Genomic DNA, 19,391 nt, shown 5'->3' on the forward strand with positions numbered 1-19,391 from the left:
AGCTAAAAACCGAGGTTGATTAAATTATCAGGTGGACCGTAACATAGGAAACAGTGGTGATTGAACGTTCTACCATTAAAAACCTTTTAAGGCCCACTGTAATGTTTCAGTAATGTTTATTGCCATCCAACCTATTGATGAAGGTCACGTGAACATGGTCGAATGAAATAAATAAATAAATACAAATATCGGCTTAATCCAAAACCCTTGTGACCCATTGACAGTCAATCACTACGGTTTCCAATGGTATGGTTTATCTGACAATTGGATCTATTTTATTTTATTTTATTTTTTTTAGCTCATGCACTAAAATAATGAAAACGGATGAAGGGCGTAGATATAGAATATATATGCATCAGGGTGGGGCCGCACTATCTTGGATGACTCCCAGGACACACTTAATCCGGTGGGGGCCACGTTGATGCATGCATTTTATACCCACGCTGTCCACCAGAAATCTCAGATACGTCCTATGAGAAATAGTGGAAATTGGATTGCGTACTGAGTAAACTCGGTTGGGCCCACCATGAATGCGTGTGGTTTATCCACACCGGCCATCTGTTTTTCCAGGCCATTTTGGGGGTTAAGCTCAAAATTGAAGCATATACAGGTCTTAAGTGTATCATACTACAGGAAACAGTGGAAGTATTGATTTCCACCGTTGAAACCTTTTCAAGACCCTATTGATGTTTATTTGTCATCCAACCTGTTAATAAGATCACACAGACATGGATGAAGGGAAAACACATATATCAGCTTGATCTAAAACTTCTGTGGCTCCCAAGAACTTTTCAACAGCAGATGTTCAATTCACACTTTTTCCGGTGGTGTGATCCACTTGAACTTTGGATATACTTCAATTTTTTGTTTAAAACCCTAAAATTATATGATAAAACGGATGGATGGAGTGGATAAAATGCATGAATGATGGTGGACCCCACAGAGTTTACTGGGTATGCAATCCGCTTTGGAAACGGTGGTAGTTGAATGTTCCACTATTAAAATCCGTGTTAGGCCACTAATGTTTATTTGCCTTCAAACCTGTTGATAAGGATGAACCTAAAAAATTAATTATCATATTAGTACAAAACATTTGTAGCTTAAAATAAGGTTTTAATGTTCAATCACCACTGTTTACTATAGTATGGTCCGCTTGATATTTTATTCTGCTTCAAATTTGGGCACGTGGCCTAAGATGATTTAAAAAATTAGATGACCGATGAGGATATTCAATAAATACATTAAGGTGGGCCCCATGGTAAGGGTGGGTGAGGCTGGACTGCACCTAATCCACTCGGAAGTCAGGCTGGACGTGGTGTGGTTTGATTAGTCCACCATGTGTGACCCAAGGGTGTGGCGTAGGAAGCTAAGTGAGGCCACTGTGATATTTGTGAGAAATCTATCCGTCCATCTAATTTGTCTGATCAAGTTAGGACATGGCCCCCAAAAATAAGGCAAATACAAAACCCAAATGGGCAGAATGATAGGAAAAAGTGGGTAGGGAACATGGCAAAATGAATCAAGCAATGTTTCAATGGTGACGGCTCAATCATTGAAAGTTAAACTTCTCACAAACATCACAGCCAATCCACTAGTGGCAAGAAGTTCCTGCAAAAGCCTTTGATGGGCATTTTGCTTGTGTCCTCATGTGATTCAACACAGCGCTAAAAACTTTGAGCTACGTTAACATTTATTTTCCATCCAGCTCGTTGTTTCTGTCACAAAGACTTAAATGAAAATTTATATATATATATATATAGAGAGAGAGAGAGAGAGAGAGAGAGAGAGAGAGAGAGCCGGTTTGTTACGAACCGTACCGCAAGAAATTTATGTGCGAGCCTTCATGTAAGCCGTAAGATGAAGAGAATAGTTGGGATTCTGCTGCCTGGAGAGAGGGAGAATCTTCAAAAAAAAAAAAAAAGAATCTCTCCTACACTCAGCTACGTGGAGAGAGGGAGAATCTTCAAAAAAAAAAAAAAAAAACAAATCTCTCCTACACTCACCGAGAGACTCTTGTGGCCCCAGCTACCACTCTTTCATGTAATATAATTCACCTGATATTTAGATTTATATCATTTTTTTTTTCTCATGCTCTAAAATGAGTTGGCAAAATAAATGGAAGGCATGCTATACAAGAAATGCATCAAGGTGGGGGCCATGGTCACGACGTCATCGAATTGGGTGAGCCTTGGCATTGGCATGACCTGACCGGCTCATGACCGATGGACTCGGATTGGGTAGTGCAGAACAGGGCACTGTTGTCAATACTGTTTTGATGTGATATATGTGTGGGCTCCACTGTGCTATGTGTTATATCCACGCCATCAATTTATTTTGCCAAATCATTTGACAACATGAGCCCAAAAATGAGACAGATATAAAGCTCACCACATCATGTAAAGCAGCGAGGACAATGACACCAACATTTAAAACCAACATTTAAACCATTCCAAGGCTAGCTATAATGTTTATTTGCCATCCAAAGTGTTCATAAGGTAACAAAGATACTAATGAATGGAAAAATCCAAAACTTTTGTGCCGTTAAGAAATTTTCAATGGTAAGCATTTGATCCGCACTGTTTCATGTAGTGTGGTCCAGTTGAGCTTCGGATCTGCCCCATGCTTGTTTCATGCCCTAAAACAATATGGAAAAGTGGATGGACGGTGTAGATATAAAGAGTTTCCACATCAACACTGTACGGACATGGGTGCTCTTTTCTACGCCGGGTAATCCGAGTCTGTGACCGAAGGGCGTAGATTAGATGAGTCTGGGATAATAGCTTAAGTAGGCGAGTCCCTGACCGTGGCCCCACCGTGATGCATCACCTCTGTCCATCAGTCTTTCTAGCTCATTTTAGGGCATCATCTCAAAAATGAAGCAGATCCAAATCTCAGGTTGACCACACCACAGGAAACAGTGATCACTGAATGCCTGCCATTAAAAAATTCCTGGGGCCACCGAATGTTTACTTGCCACTTTGATAAGGTCACATAGACGAGAATGAACATAAACGCAACGAATGGAAAACACAAATATCGCCTTCATCCAAAACTTTTGTGGCCCACAAGAAGCTTTTAATAGTCAATGACCAGTGTTTCCTGTGGTGTGACCACTTGATATTTATGTCTGCTTCATTTTTGGACCTTAACCTAAAATGAGATGGAAAAACTGATGGACGGAAAGGATATAAAACACATACATCAAGGTGGGCCCACAGGGACTCGCCCACTAAATGGCTTAGGCAACAGCTAACTGGATGAGGCCCTGACTGTGGGCCCAACTTGATGTGTATGTGTTGTATATGCATGCCTGCATTTGTTTTGCTAACTCGCATAGTCCCAAATATGAGGCAGATCCAAATCTCAGGTGGACCACACCACATGAAAACAGTGGTGCTTGAACACCAACCATTAAAGCCTTTCTAGGTCCCAATGTGATGTTTTAGTTACCATCCAATCTGTTCGTAAGCTAAACGGACCTCAACGAAGAGAAAACACAGATAGCAGCTAGATCCAATATCTTTTTGTGACCACCAAGAAGTTTGTTTTTAATAGTAGGAGTTCAATACCAACTGGGAATTCAATCCGCATGTGGACACCAATATTGAAAACAGGTGGATTGGTAGGAAAACTTCAAGCGTTTTTTAGAGTTGTACATTTGTTTTGTAAATGTGGCCCATCTGACCAGTGGATGAACCTGATTCTTGGGCTAGGACATCAATATAGTAGCCCTGTTCTGATAGATGAATTGGATCTTGGATCTATAGTGCCATGATGGCACATGTGAGGTGTACTTGAGCTGTATTGCATGTGCGAGTGGTCTTAGCAAGCCGAAGCAGCTCTTTAAAACAGGAGCGTGTTAGGTAGCCCTGTTCTGATTGATGGATCTGATCAATGTGTTTGCTGGGCCACATCATAAATTGCTTATGATTCTAAAGAGCACTTTTACTAGGCAGTCCTAACCATCTCATTCATGGCTCGGAAAAAAGAATGCTACAGAAATATGGACAAATCTGATCATCAGATCAGTTGGATTTTTTGTATAGTTATCTGTAAAATGTTCTTTGGACTTGATAGACAGTTCAGATCTATTGATATTGGACCATCCACGTGACAGATGCAAGTGCATGAACAGACTGGTCCACTCATCAGGCGGTCCACAATTTTTAAGATGAAAACGGACAGTTAGAAAAAGAATGATAAATGGCCCAAATCCAACCTATCCAGTGAGTGGACACATCTGAATTTTAGCCCAAGGCATCCTCACAGTGCGCCCTACCTAATGAATGGCCCAGAGTGGTGTTTGACACACACACAAAAACAAACAAAAAAAAAAAACAATCTCCCTCTTATGCAAGTGAGTGCACTCGGCATTTCTTCCACTAGTGCATGATACACATGAACAGATATATACTATTGAGGGGTGATAACAGTAGTTCATCCACTCATACAACCTTCATAGAGGTATATACCAAGGAGGGGTGATACTAGAATTACAAGCTTCCAAACAGAAAACGAGCTAACACCCACAACAGGAAAGGCATTGGAGACTATGATCATTTACTCACCTTTCCATGACGAGAGTGCCGGAGTTTCCGACTGCTTCCAAGTAGCTACTCCACTTCCATATCTATCGCCCTTGACGGCATCCGCCAAGGTTGCAAGCTCGGCCATCTCTTCTGGAGTGAGCTTCACAGACAAAGCTCCGATGTTCTGGTTGAGGTTTTCAATCTTGGTGGTGCCTGGTATCGGGCATACGTCATTTCCTTGGTGGTGGACCCAAGCCAATGCCAGCTGTGAAGGGGTGCATCCCTTCTTCGTCGCCATTTCATTTATACACTCGAATATGCGGGCATTGTGCTCCACATTATCAGCTTGAAATCTCGGTTCAAACTGTCGGTTCCGTGAAAGTAGTTCAGTAGCATGCCATGAAACAGAACATGCATGCACAGAAAGCAAATATACATTAGACAGAGAATAATGCTACATGATATGCTCAGAGGCAATTAGTGTTATTGAAGTGACACATCCTCTCCTCCCAGCACTGGCAAATCTCCAAGGGCCCAACCATGATGTATATGTGACATCCAATCCGTCCATCACCTGAGCCAGCCCAAAGAATCATGCCAATCCAAAACTCAAGTGGGCCACCCCATTGGAAAATGTGGGAACAAAGATGTCTGATGTTGAAATCTTCCAAGGGCCCACTGTGATGTTTATATGACACCCAACCTGTTCATGAGGTGTGTACACGGAGGATGAAGGGAAAAACCAAATATCTGCTTTATTCAAGACTTCAGGACAGGAAGATTTCAATGGCGTGCGTCCTATCCTTCTGTTCTGGGTTTCGTGGCCCACTTGAATTTTGGATGGGCCTGATTTCTGGGGTCAAGTATTACAATGATCTGCTGCAAACGATGAATGGAGTGTATTTCACACAAACATGACAATGAGCCTCATAGGTATTTATGTTGTACCCACTGCCTCCATACAATTAAATATGGATGATGCGTGTCGGTATAATAGGGCAAATTGATCCAGCAAATCACCCACTCTAAGAAGTAGTTTCCATTAACCAATTGCAACTTCATGCAGTTTCACCATGTAATCCCTTTTATCTTTCCAAGAAAAAAAAAAAACTAATCAAATCCAGTTGACTCAATCAAGTTTCGGGCAACTCAATCGAGTTTTAAGGCATGTTTGAATATCACCAATTCTATGGAAATTGATGGAAATGGAAAACGTTTTCCACTAATGTGAAAGTTTGAGATGTTTTGCTAGCAAAGGGGAGGATTTCCACGAAGCAACCATTGCACTTTTCCAATGGATTCTTTGGCACAAGAAATTAGGTGACCATTGTCTCACAAACATGAAATTTTCACTTGCTATACCAACAAGATCCTAAAAATGGAATCAATATATCCATAATGCTCATGGAAATAATGATAGACTAATCATAACCTTTTATTTTCATTACCCTTGGAATACATCTCTATCCAAACATGGCTTTAAAAGTAATGCTACACCGTGTTACGTTCGTAGCACACCTAGTGTTACATGCACTTAAGTGTATTGTATAGCGATGAAACGCATCACATGCATCCATGAACAGAAAAGTACATACCTTTCGGGCGTCCTGGTTTGACAAATTATCAATCATTTTGGGCCCCGATGAGAGGAAACCCCTCCCCAAAGGGCTATATGCAACGATCCCTATGCCAAGCTCTCTGAATAGCATAAGAAAGTTGAAATCAAAGTCAGTTCCAAACACTAATTTATGTGCAAGCTGTGGGTAAGTTTCTGTAGCAGATGAACCTCACCTACAAGTAGGAATTATATCTTCCTCTGCATCTCTTGACCACAAAGACCACTCCAACTGTACAGCAGTTATTGGATGAACAGCATGCGCTCTCCGGATCGTTGAAGCAGAGGCCTCAGATAGCCCTATGTATTTTATCTTTCCTTCTTCAACTAGTTTCTTGAGTTCCCCAATCTTGTGCAAAAGAAAGAGAAAAACAAAGATGAGGAAATAAATCACACAACCAACGCCAAAATACAAATGGAGCATGATTGCCAAAAAACAAGCATTAAAAAAATAGATAGCTTTATGAAAAGATGGGAATAAGGAAGAGCATGTGTGTAACACATCCATAATGTCCACAAATTTCGAATATAAGCAAAATAGAGGAGAGCACTCATCGAGAGAGAGAGAGAGAGAGAGAGAGAGAGAGAGAGTTTCTATAAATAAACCATCTTGCCTGGAGAAAATGAGCATTCAAGATCTATACCAATGACACTTTAATCAAATCACAAACACGCACATGAGAGAAAAAGAGAATGGGTCAGATACATCACACATGCCCCGCTAGGATTTGTTTATGAAATCCACTCTGTCCGTCATGTGCACCCCCTCATCATATGGGTATAAGGTTGATGTGGGAGGTGTTTTTAGGTTAATAAATGACTGCATAATTTTATTTTTGGGGGGTTTTGCTTTGAAGATAAGGACTGTTGGATGCAGGATGGGATTAGCTTCGACTGTTATAGGAATTGGGATTTATGAGGCTGTGGCTTTCGGAAGGATCAAGATCAAAGTGTGTGGTTGAGTGATGATGGACTAGACTGAATTTTGGCTACATTTTGCATTTGGGATCGTATAAGGTGGACAGCCACATCTTCTTCGCTCTGTCAGTGGGAATTTTCTGCTGTCATTGCCGTCCCAAGCTTGGATAAAGGAGAGGGTTGTGTCAGGTTGGCAGCCTGTCTCAAACTCTGGCCATATTTTTTTCTCATGAATCCTGACAATCAGACACTACAAGCATAGGGTGGAATGGCAGAACAGGATTTGTGTAGTCAAGCCCAATTAGTGGGGATAAGGATTATATGATGATGATGATGATGATGATGATGATGATGGTGATGGGAGTGCTGGTGGTGATGTTATGGGATTGTACATGGGTTAGGGTCAGGTCAATGGTTGGATTTGGTCTTGAATACGAAGCTAACTTGGGGCCAGGGTTGTAGTTTTGGGACCATGAAAGGAACTGTAAAAAGAATGTATTGTGAATGTAGAAGGGATGAAATAGGAACTGTGAAAGGGACTGTAAAGGATGGTAAAAGGTCTGAAGGTGACAGGATTAAGTTATATTCATGGTTATTAGGGGATCAATTGATTAGTTTGGGGAACAAGGGGCGACTGACCAAGGAAAAGGGGCGACTGACCGAGGAAAATAGACAGGGATGCAGTTCGGCTTAGAGAGTTATTCGTTGGGTTATTTTGTGTGTAGGAAGGCTGTTATTAGGTTTTGAGGTAAATGGGTGTTCGAAATTAGGGTTGGAGTGAAATGAATGGGGAGTGGCAGATTGGGAAAATTGGGGGATGATAGAAAGTTAGGATTATAGCTTGCAGTGAAGGACACATTTAGGGAAGAACAATAATATGGAAAGGTCTATGAAAAACACTTGCTCTGATGCCACTTACACTGCGACTAGAATCAAAGAACAGAAGCTAATTGCAACTTTGCAGATCTATGTACCACAGCACACTTGCAGGGGAGAAAAAAAAAAAGCACGCAGCAGCAGATTCTTCTACTGCCCTCTCACCTTTAAGCTAGAGAACACAAACCCCCCTCACCAATTCTTCTACGGTAAGATGCTGTTTGATAAAATGAGAAATAAGCTCTGAAAATTAATTTAATTGCTGAAAACTAAAAGTGATAACTTGTAAATTTGATATAATGTTAGGGATATTTTAGTCAAAAGTGAAATGAAATTTTAGTACGCCACCACTTTGAGTATTCAGCCTTGAGGGAAGCTGAAAAAAGACCCATATTTTCAGTGAAAATTAATTTATGCACTTAATAAGTTGGATTGGCCAAACAATCAGTGATAAGTGCTGAGTTTTACCAAATGGCCCCCAAGAGAAAAAGAATCAAAGCAAATTATATTAAAAAACTTCATAGTAATCATACATTAAAAGTGACTCCCTATATACAACCGTGCATATTCCTTTTAGGTTTCTATAAGAACTTTCCTTCTCTGATTCTGACTCTTTCATAAATCCTTGTAGAATCTGGACTCGCTAAAAAACAGTGAGGGACAACTAAGAAATACTTCTACCACCATCCAGCTACTAAAATTAGCACTCGTCTCCATTTTCTCTGTAGTGCATGCACAAACATATGGTTGTCAACACATGAGTATGGGTAGGGATACTTGCAAATAGAAAACAGTTCTGTACAGTTTTGTTTGTACACACCCATATGAGAACTTCAATGTATTTTCCTGTATGGATCCATGTATCAAAGGCATATAGATGCTTCTAATTTTCCACATGTGTGACTAGATGGGACCCACATTTTTTTATTTTTATTTTTTTTAATTTTACGCGTGTGAGATGGGTACCATTTGTATCAATGTTGGAACAACAACAACAAAGACAATAGTAGCATTAGTATTCATAGTAACAACAATAGCAGCAGTAGTAAGATGATGATGGTGTTCACTGAGAATAAAACAAAACATATAGCTACCGTAATCTCGATGGGAATTCTAGTATCAACACGGTGCTGGTAGTAGAGGTCGATGCAATCAACGTCAAGTCTTTTCAAGCTTGCTTCGCAGCAGGACCGGATGTAAGCAGGATCCCCGCGTGTCTCCCACTTCCCATCAGCGAAACTGATTGCGAACTTGGTAGCCAGCTCAACATCCTTCCTTATTCCTTTAAGGGCCTGCAGAATCAGGATGAGGATGAGGATGGTGGTGCTGATAAGTAAAAGCTTCGAGTTGTTAAACGCTAATATCTTAGTTTCAAGAACTCACTCTTGGCGCGCGCACCTGACACATACATGACATCCTAACCATCATCCTGTTGGACCTCACTATAGATGGTCATAGGCCAAAAGTCACATGGTTAGAAGATCAGGGCCACTGATTTAAGGACCTGCTCCTGCTAAAGCTGACCATTGGTTTTTCTCTTACCCACACAATTGCAATGTTACCTAAAACACAAAACCCCTATCTAGTCTGGATTGAGCAATCTGGATTATGGGTCATTTGCGATCTGGAATACTATTTTTAGCCATCTAACATTTTTTTTTTTTAATGACAACAGGGTGTCCTCGTCCATTTTTAAGGTGAGACTAATCCCTGCGAATGCACACAATCACTGGCAAACCACATGCATCCAGTAAATCACGGGAGGGGAATAGAACTCATGTCTATGGGGAGCAAACCCACGACACTAGCCATTCGCCAAAACCCCAGGCGGGTAAGCCATCCAACATTATGGCTCTATATTCTTACTTTTAATTAGGTTAACGCAAATTTATATTTACAATGTAGCAATGTTCACTTCTATTTATTTAGTTATAATATAACGCTAAGCATGTGAGGTCTGTGATGTAGAGTGTGCTGCAAATGCATTCTTAGCACAACTGGACCAAAAGAAGACCGAACAGAAGTGGAAGTAGTACATCCGATCCAGGCCTGGTACTGCGTAGGTCATGACGTAATTAGGCCCCAGGCGTGTTCAGATCGAAGAAATTCACTCCAGATAGGGAGATTTGTCATTCAAAGTTTGGACCACAAATCACCCATAACTTCCATTTCACGAGAAAACTCACACTTCCAATTCAAATTTGCAATTTTAGAAAAAATTAACTATATTTAGTTATTTCTATTTTTGTCATATCTCCTTATTTTTATAGTTTTAATATTTCTATTTTTTTTTAGAAATTGCTTGTAATCATGCTAGGAATTGTCGGTAAGGTTTATCTGGACTTTCTCTTTTTGGCAAATTAGGCTTCAAAAGAGTTCTGTTATTTCATGTAACTAAGAGTTTTGCTATTTTAGATAATTTTGAATTGGAGTTTGGGTTTTCTTTATTAGTGGTGTAATTGAGAAATCATACACACTTTATTCAATGAAGTACCAAAATTTTCTTTCTTATTTTATTGTGGACTCAATAACTCTCCTTAGTCCTTATGGATTCAAGGTTTTAATCACTTGAGGAAAACAATGATTTCTCTTATTATTTCATGCCCTTCCCTACGTCAGCCTATAATAACATTCATCATTTCATATATAAATTGCAATACGAGTTCATATGAAAAACTATATTGCATACAATTGTATGTATTGGAGTGGCGCATATGATCCTACCCTAGCGTATAACATATTGGAGGAAGTAGCATACCATGTGCGACGTGTACCAAAGTGACCCACAAACCAAGTAACCTCGCCAAATTTGCAATCTGCACGGGTGTTTCAATCAGAGGCAAGGATCCACCCACAAGTGTGATTTCTATGTGGGGAACGTGCTGTCCATGGCAGGACTGAAGAAATGTACGGTCCGCACATTGTACACATATCCCACATGTGCAGGGTTGAGTTCTTGAAACATAAGATATTCTAAAGCATCTGATACTTTCTCCACTTACAATAGGGGAATGATCCTATGCATTTGCACTGTAGCATGGTGCAAATGAGTTGTGTTGAAGACAGACAGCCCAAAACAGTCTTCTGCTCTGTTTATCCAATTCAACTCACTTTTCAAGAGCCAGTGTGCAAAAATCACATTGAATTGGATGATCCCAACCATCCAACCAGTAGCCTTTTTCCATTACAACCATCCGTTTTCTACGGCTGATTAAATCGTTTGGGTCATTGGATCAAAGTCTTACTACGTGGCCCAAGCAATCTATCCAGTAGATGGACCATCCAGTTTGATGATTAGAGCATCTTGAAGCAAGCTATCAATCTAACCGTTAACTTAGACTACCCAAAATTAAGATTGATGGTCAGTGAAGTGTGGGTTGGACGCCATGGATGGTCCAGATCAACGATCAGACTATCTACTTTGTCCAATTCAACCAGTAAGATCGCAACGATCCACTGCAAATTACTCTGTTAGGGCTATGTGGGCCCACCTATGATGATGGTGGACAATTGGATATATGGGTTCCGCGGTAAATAGAAACTGATCCTAAAATCACAGCGTAGTCCTCCCATCCAACGGTAAGCAGTGATCGTAGGTGGGCCCCAACGGAGTAAGTATTCAGAGAGAAAGATGTATAATACCTTTCCGAGAAGGAGTTCGTTGGTGAAAGGGCCGTATATGTCGGAGGTATCGAGGAAGGTAACGCCACTACGGACGGCGTGATGGATGAGAGAGATCATATCAGGCTCGGGTTTGGGTGGACCATAAAAGGCAGACATGCCCATGCATCCCAGCCCTTGAACAGACACCTCAAGACCCTGCGATCCCAGCTTCATCCGCCCAACTCCTCCTTTCCCACTCGCCATCTTTTGTCTACTCTTCTCCAGCAACTCCAACTTTCTTCTCTTTATAAAACTAACTCTCTCTCTCTCTCTCTCTCTCTCTTTCTCTCTCATACAGCCATAGTGACAAATCTCGTTCTCGGCTATTTCTCGCCACTTAATTTATCGGGAGATTTATTTTGAAGTTTTTCTCAAAGTATTATCGAGAAAATCTCGCTATATATATATAGAGAGAGAGAGAGAGAGAGTCATGCTCCCCTGCACACCTACGCACGTGCGCACCTTTGCACATGTGTCATGGGTGTCTAATCTGAACAGTTCATGTGATGCGGAATCCCATAAAACCTTATGTGACAAATTTTCACCCCGATATAATATTCTGGTGGGCCATAGAAAAGAGAAATGCAAATCAAGGGAGGAAACTGTTTTCATTTTTCATGGCCCATCAAAGTTTTAGATCAAAGTAAAACTTGGTCCCGGGGGGTTTCAGGAGGTGTTTCTTCACATAAACGGTTCAGATTTTGGATCTCTTCTTTTATGACAATAATGAGGTGTTCCAAATTACCACTCTCCTAATTTTGTGTGTGTGTGTGTGTGTGTGTGTGTATGGGAAAAGGTACTATGCGCTCGACCTCACAAGACCGTCCCATGAGGTCGAGTTGTGTGGGCCCCGCCGTGATGCGTTTCAAACATCTACCCCATCAGTCAGATGAACCATTCCATCGTGGGTCTAGGTCTCAAAAATCAAGTCCATCCATGACTTTTGTGGGCCACACCACATACAGAAGTGGGGAGGGGCTGTGCACCATTAAAACATTCATAATCATTTTTTGGGCCCACCGAGATGTGGTTTGCAAATCCAGCCCATCCATTATGTGTGTCCCACTTGGATGAGGGTTCAGACCAAGTTTCAGCAGTATTCAAAACTCAGGTGGGCCCCACTAAGTGCTTTTATATGTTTTTGGCATGTCTCCACATGATTTTAGATGGTATAGCCCACCTGAGTTCCGTATACGGTTGATTTTTGGAATATCCCATAATTTAGAGGGACCCATCAAATGCACAGTGTTAATGGTTAACACACATCACGATGAGGCCCACACAGCTCGACCTCACGGGAGCTTATCGTGAGGTCGAGCGCATAGTACCCCTCTCTCTCTCTCTATATATATATAAACTTAAAATATTAATATACATTTAGGGCCATTTCGATACCACCAAATAAGTTTCTTTTTGTACTTATAAAAATAGATAAGTCACTTATTTCAAATAAGTTTGGTTTATACTTAGTTATATGAAACTTTTTTACTTAAAAGTACGTGATCACTTTAGTTAATTCTTTTTTGAAGTTACTGGAGAGAATTATCGATGAAAAAGAAGAGAAGTTGATAAGTACATATGTTATTTATCAAACATACTTATCTTCTTAATAAGTAAAATTAAGATAATTTATTGTGAAATAAGTAACTTATCTTAAGTAAATTGGAATTCAAATGAGTCCTTACGACTTGCTTGCATACCACCAAATAAGTTACTTTTTCTACTTATAACAATAGATAAGTAACTTATTTGAGATTAATAGTTTTATTTAAAATAAATTATAAATAACTTCTTTACTTAAAGTTGCTTGATCACTACAACTTAATAAGTAGAAACTTAGATAAGCTACTTATGTCTTAAGTAACTGATGTAGAGCGGGTCGCGGACAGTTACATGGCTAAGATGGATCAGAAATGGCCCGGTCGACGACAGAAGTGATCAAGACCATCGAACCTTAATTCGGGCGTATCTTGCAATCCGGAATGAGTTATCTGACGTAAAATATATGATTTTGGGGTAGAACGAGCTACTGAAGCCAACCAACCCCGCTATGCTGGGTTGCGCAGTCCGGAATTGTGAAAAACCCCTGGATCGATGGTCGTTTCCCTGTTTTAATTTCGTTTTTACTATAAATAGTAAGTTTTAGTTTGATTATAACTCTTCATCCATCGGGCTTTAGGAGTTGCGCCCAACGTGAAAAGAGCTTAGAATAATTAGGAGAACGGTTTGGTGAAGCCAAATAGGACACTTACTATTTTTGGCCGAAAACCTTGCGCACTAGTAGACATCACGACCGTCTATAAATAGTAAGTTTACTATTTATAGTAAGTCGCGGATTCTAGGAGTTTGAGTTGTAGTTTGATTCTAATTTCTTTCCCATTGCTTGGTACCCCTATTTAAAGGGTTGTGAACTCATTTTTATTGATCAATTAATCGATTTCGAATTTTATTAGAATTTATTTCTATTTTCTTGCTTTCTTTCCTCGTAGATTCGAGAAGTCTCTGTGAGGAGTCCAGAGAAGCTCCGTGGATTCGGAGTAGTTATCCTCATCACGTTCATCCCTGCGTCAGTAACTTATTTCGATTTCTATCTATTAAGCTATAATGATTAAGTAACTTACACTCCCTTAAAGAGAAATGCTTACGCACTACTAATCCTATGCACATCTAGTTGGCATGTGGGCCACCATGGCAATTGTATGACATCTTGATTGTTATGTTGTCTATCATGAAATCTGTCACCCTATAAATTAAGTTGTTGTAACCATTAGATTAGACTTATGTGAGTTCAAAGTATTTTTTAGTAATTTTATTTTTATTTTTTCCTACGATGGTTTTCAGTTGATGATTTGGTCTACTTAACTTTTGAAGTGTCTTATTTTGATGGTAGGGTGTAGTTTGAGTGGATCCCTAATTACGGGGCCACATTGTGATATATGTGCCTTACATTCACATTGTCCATCCATTTTGACAATTCATTTCAGAGCATGATCTAAAAAATGAAGTCGATTCAAATCTAAGGTGGACCATATCACAAGAAATAGTCATGATTGAATCCCCACCATTAAAAACTTCATGGGAGCCACTAGAATGTTTATTAGCCATCCGACCTATTGATAACATCACAAATAACTGGATGAAGTAATTACACAAATATAAGATTGATCCAAAACTTTTATGGCCCATGAGACGTTTCTAATAACTGATCACCACCTGTTTCCTATTTTATGGTACAGGTAAGATTTGAATCTGTTTCATTTTTAGAATTATACTCTAAAATAGTTTTGAAAATGGTGAAGAACTTAAATATAAGGCACATACATCACAGTGACCCAATGGTCAGTAATCCCACCCACCTCGGTGCCCTTATTGTAATGAGCGAGTGTCATACAAATGGGGGTGTCAATGACCCGCACGAAGGCCTTAAAAATCAGAATTTTAAATGGGCCCGTCTGACAGCCTGCCTGTAACAGTTCAAAAACCGGGCTGTATGTGACGCCTGGCCCGTTGAAAGCCCTACGTACAAATACCAAGGTGGTCTGAAATGCTGAACGTGCAATTACTTGCGGCGGGGCATCTCATATTTAAATAATTTATTTTATTATTTTATTATTTTCTGGTTAATATAATAAAATCATTTCCGTAGAAATGTAATAGATTAAAATTCTTAGAGATTTTAAGAATTCTTGCGATAATATTGTATAATGAACTTATCACGATTTTTTTCAAAATCTCGGCCATATTTGTTATCATCCCACCGGCTTTCTCAAAAATGATAAAGCGCCTTACTGCCTTTGCTGAGACTCAAGATCCAACGTTAGGCCCACATGTTGGGATCTTCTCAAGTCCATAGGAGAGGAATCTGTCTCCAATACAATTCATTTGCACCATACTACCGTGTAAGGTTTTATACAAGAAGGCATGTTGGAATTTGCACCATACAATTCACTTGCACCATATCTAGGGGTAGGATCATATGCAACAATCTTATGCATAGATGCGTAAGCAATTGTTTTATATATATGAACTTATATTGCAATTTATGTTTAAAATGAAGAATTTTATTATCATAGACTTGTAGGCTTAGTCATCAAATCATGGATGGACAATCAACTGTCTAATATTTTATTATACTAGAAAATTTTTAGACTGATACTGGACCATTTATCATGCAGAGTTCACCTTCGAGTTTAGAGAAGGATAGAAGAAGCAATTTGCACTCAAATGGCTTGAGTTAGATGTAAAGCAAAGAGGAACTGAGAGAACAATGTAGCACTATTGCTTTATATGTTTTCCCAGCTTTTCCTAGAAAATGCCGGGGAAATAATTCTAAATTTTTTGGGAAAATGAATTCTTTGAAAAATAAAAATCAATAAAAAGACATAACTAAATATATCTTTTCCCTAAAAAACTGAAAAAAATAATAATAAGAAGAAACCAAAGATATCCAAATTTTGAAGAGAATTCTTATTGCATTTTGTTTATTCATTTCAGTATCGAATCCAAGCCTCCACTCTAATCACCCTAACATGAATATTATTAGCACACGTCTCACTGTGTTGTTGCAAGTCGATTAGACATGAGGTCATACATGTTAATGAACAGGCCGGCTCATATTTGGTCAAATGCATGCGATTAAGATAGTGTTGAGTATACTATAATTGTACTCAACTCAAGTTTGATTGAACGCTTGTAACCTTAGACGCCAAATCAATTATAGGATAAGACCTGTGAAAGTTTATCTTATTGTAGAGGCACTAATGTGCAGTGATCGGGCAAATTAGAAGGAAATGATTAGTCCTTCTCAATGGAATCTTTTTGCCTTAAGGTAAGGACTTTTCTTTTAACGGTGATCATGATCTCAGGTTTGTCATTAATACAATAATAGATAAAAGAATAAAAAATAAATAAAGGCTTAACCGATAACTTTATTGATTTTGAATGAAGATCAATACAATCAATATAAACATAAAATAATTACAGAAAAATAAATAAAGAGAAATACCTATAATTGCTAGCGTGGACAAACAATTGAGGAGGATGGTCAATAGGATGTGATTAGCGTGATTTTTCAATTATTGAATTGGTTAATTACAATCAAACGACAGTAAGTCATGGATATTTACATTACTCATAGGAATATTGCAGCGATGGTGTTAGAAGAAAAATGAATAAACTAAAGCTAAAACTAAGATAAAATAGTGTTGCGATATGAGAGGTTGTGTGTGATGACTCGGTTGGTGTTATGATCTTTTTGTCGGGTGCTTCTTATATAAACTGGGTGGGCGGTCATACGTATTAAGTTTTTCTCATCGGTTTAGGTTTCCTTACCAATGCAAAGATCCTTGAAGGTTATGGGATCAGACTATATTCTCGTTGGACTTGGATTCTTCATCATATCTATTGATTTCCTTCTAATTTAGGAAGAATTTATTTCTCGAGCATTCATAGTCATTGGAAAAGTATCGATCATCTCTTATATAATTGTGTGATATAAACCTGCTAAGCGTATTCAGATTGCCATATATTTTCAATCTCGATGGGTATTTATAAACTTATCAAGCATTATGCTCAACTATGGTTGATACCCATATTATGGCTACGTATTTTTTTGTAGCAACTGGCAATTTTTATTTATTTATTTTTTTTTATAGCAGACGTGCCTACAGCTGGGCTCAGGTGATATGTCACCAAAGAGGGTAAATTTAGAAGATTTTGTTCATACAAGCCATAGTGCTGTCACGTGGTAACTTTTCATGGGTTTAAGTGGACGTGCGAGGCCAGTAACAAACACATGCCAAACACAAGTACTCCACACATCTTAGTGTGCCAAACGTCTTAATGTGGAGTAACTATCCAATGAGTGAAGTGACTTGACTATGTGGCTAAGGACTACATGGCAACAGGAGTCCCTAATGAACGGTGTGATCTTTTACATGCGTGCCATGAAGGCACATGTGTGGCGCTTGGAGATGGCTCCTGCGCATCGCAGTGCAAATGGCCTGCATGTCAAGACAGATGGCGTAGGCGCTTACGTCCGCTCCATGTTTGTCTGTTGAAGTCAACCAACCTATCGTAAGTTTTGCTCCAATGCATTCCGATGTATTGCAATAATAAGATAGGTCTGAATTTTAGTCTTTGTATTTGGCTTTTCTCAATGATCCAAACCGTTTATTTGATAGGTATTCTCTTCAATAGGATAGGGATAAAAACAATTTTAGATTGAAAATGATAATCCTTTATTTTATAAATTATATGATGACCGTTCATGTTCAAAGAAAAAATGTAAATAAAATCAAAGGGTTGAATCATACAATTGAAACCTTTTTCTTTTCATTTCTTTCCACATTAAAAAGATGAGAATCATCGTATAAACAGTTTGGATCATCACAAGATGGCCCAGATTGTAAGGCCAAAGTCTCAACTTTGAACAAACCTCATCTAAACATCATAAAGTGGAATTAAATGATCCTCGGCCGAAAAAATGCCAAGACCACAGTACGCTCGGGCTTTCTGTATGTCATTCAAGTGGGGTCCACCATTCCGCGACTTGACCATTGATAAGTTGCATCCAGCTCCGGATGGACCATCTGCTGAAAATCTCCCCGTTTGAAATATCCGTGTCGCTGATCATGAGCATTTTTTTCAGTGGAATATGGATGGGTGCTGTATTTCTCTTGAAAATTGAATGGACATTACTAGCCAATCTTGTAGATTTTGCAGCCGTGGTCCATGGGGCCACCTTCATGTATGTATTTTGTACAGGAAACTGTGGTGATTGACCATTAATGAGCTATAAAAGTTTTGGATCAAGTTGAAATTAATTTTTCTCCCACCGTTCATGTTTACGTGACATTGTCAACCGATTGGAATGAGAGCATTAAGGTGCGCCTTACGTAGTTTTTAATAGTTGGGCATTCAATCCCCACTATTTACTATAAGTATGGTCTAATGCTAATTGGATCAACTTGGTTTTAAAATGATATGGAAAAATAAATGAATTGTCGGATATAAAATACATACATCGAAGGTGGTCACCATGATAAGGCCGCGCAAAGTCTTCGGTGAGTCCGCAGCCTCACCTAATCGTCTCCCTTCTCTTTGGACACGGAGCTCCTGACTTCCATGTAAAATTCTTACGCTAGGATGCTAAGTGGGGCTGTAACGCCCCAGATTTTAAGGGTCGAGCAAAGTTCTACTCGCGAGATCCAACGCATTACTTATGCAACATGGATAATGATGTTTAGATGTTGTCTATATCAATGTATTATACATGAGTGAGATTATACTAAAACAGTATATCATACTCCAGATATAATTAAATTTAACAAGCGGAAGACTGAAATATGTATATATCTGAACAAATAAATATTTTACAACCTCCAGAGTATGATTATGTAGCCGGGCTGAATAAGTACATGTATTGCATGTATTGTTTCAAAATAGGCAAAATGTCAAAATGTAAGTGTCTGACTAATCCAATGTTTTTGTAATCCCACCGAATCAGCATGAGGTCTACATAGACCCGCCTGATAGCTGAACATAGGAGAATTTCTCCTCCTCATCTACGAAGTCGAACTCAGGCGCATAGACTTCGTCATCACCTGCATCTACAAAAGAATCTGATTGGTGTGAGTGATCAACTCAGTGGTACTATAAGGCAAATGTTAACATATTATCAAGTCAATCAGGTAGTAATGATAAGGCAATACAACAGTCATATCCTAAATACTCTTGTTAATGCAGGGATGGTATGCAATAATGATGCATGCCCTCGCACGAAGCTCCCT

At 39.2% G+C, this 19,391-nt stretch overlaps 1 protein-coding gene across 1 annotated transcript; it reads right to left on the reverse strand.

Moving 5' to 3' along the window:
* Positions 1-4,185: 4,185 nt before the first annotated feature.
* Positions 4,186-11,831, reverse strand: LOC131234678 (probable aldo-keto reductase 2). The gene is made up of 5 exons (XM_058231599.1): positions 11,581-11,831; positions 9,033-9,230; positions 6,321-6,493; positions 6,125-6,227; positions 4,186-4,893 (listed from the first exon to the last, which is right to left on the reverse strand). Exons 1-5 carry the CDS (start codon positions 11,803-11,805, stop codon positions 4,561-4,563), a joined length of 1,032 nt encoding a protein of 343 aa, XP_058087582.1. The 5' UTR covers positions 11,806-11,831; the 3' UTR covers positions 4,186-4,560.
* Between the last annotated feature and the right edge of the window lie 7,560 nt (positions 11,832-19,391).

The sequence above is a fragment of the Magnolia sinica genome, chromosome 19 (genome assembly GCF_029962835.1).
Source record: "Magnolia sinica isolate HGM2019 chromosome 19, MsV1, whole genome shotgun sequence".
NCBI lineage: Eukaryota > Viridiplantae > Streptophyta > Magnoliopsida > Magnoliales > Magnoliaceae > Magnolia > Magnolia sinica.

Excerpts from the sequence above, each read along its gene's own strand:
- LOC131234678 (XM_058231599.1), bottom strand. The coding sequence starts at position 11,805 with ATGGCGAGTGGGAAAGGAGGAGTTGGGCGGATGAAGCTGGGATCGCAG. Across the intron at positions 9,231-11,580 it reads ACGAACTCCTTCTCGGAAAG|GCCCTTAAAGGAATAAGGAA; the intron begins GTATTATACATC and ends CTGATTCTGCAG. Across the intron at positions 6,494-9,032 it reads GAATTCCCATCGAGATTACG|ATTGGGGAACTCAAGAAACT; the intron begins GTAGCTATATGT and ends CTTTTGCACAAG.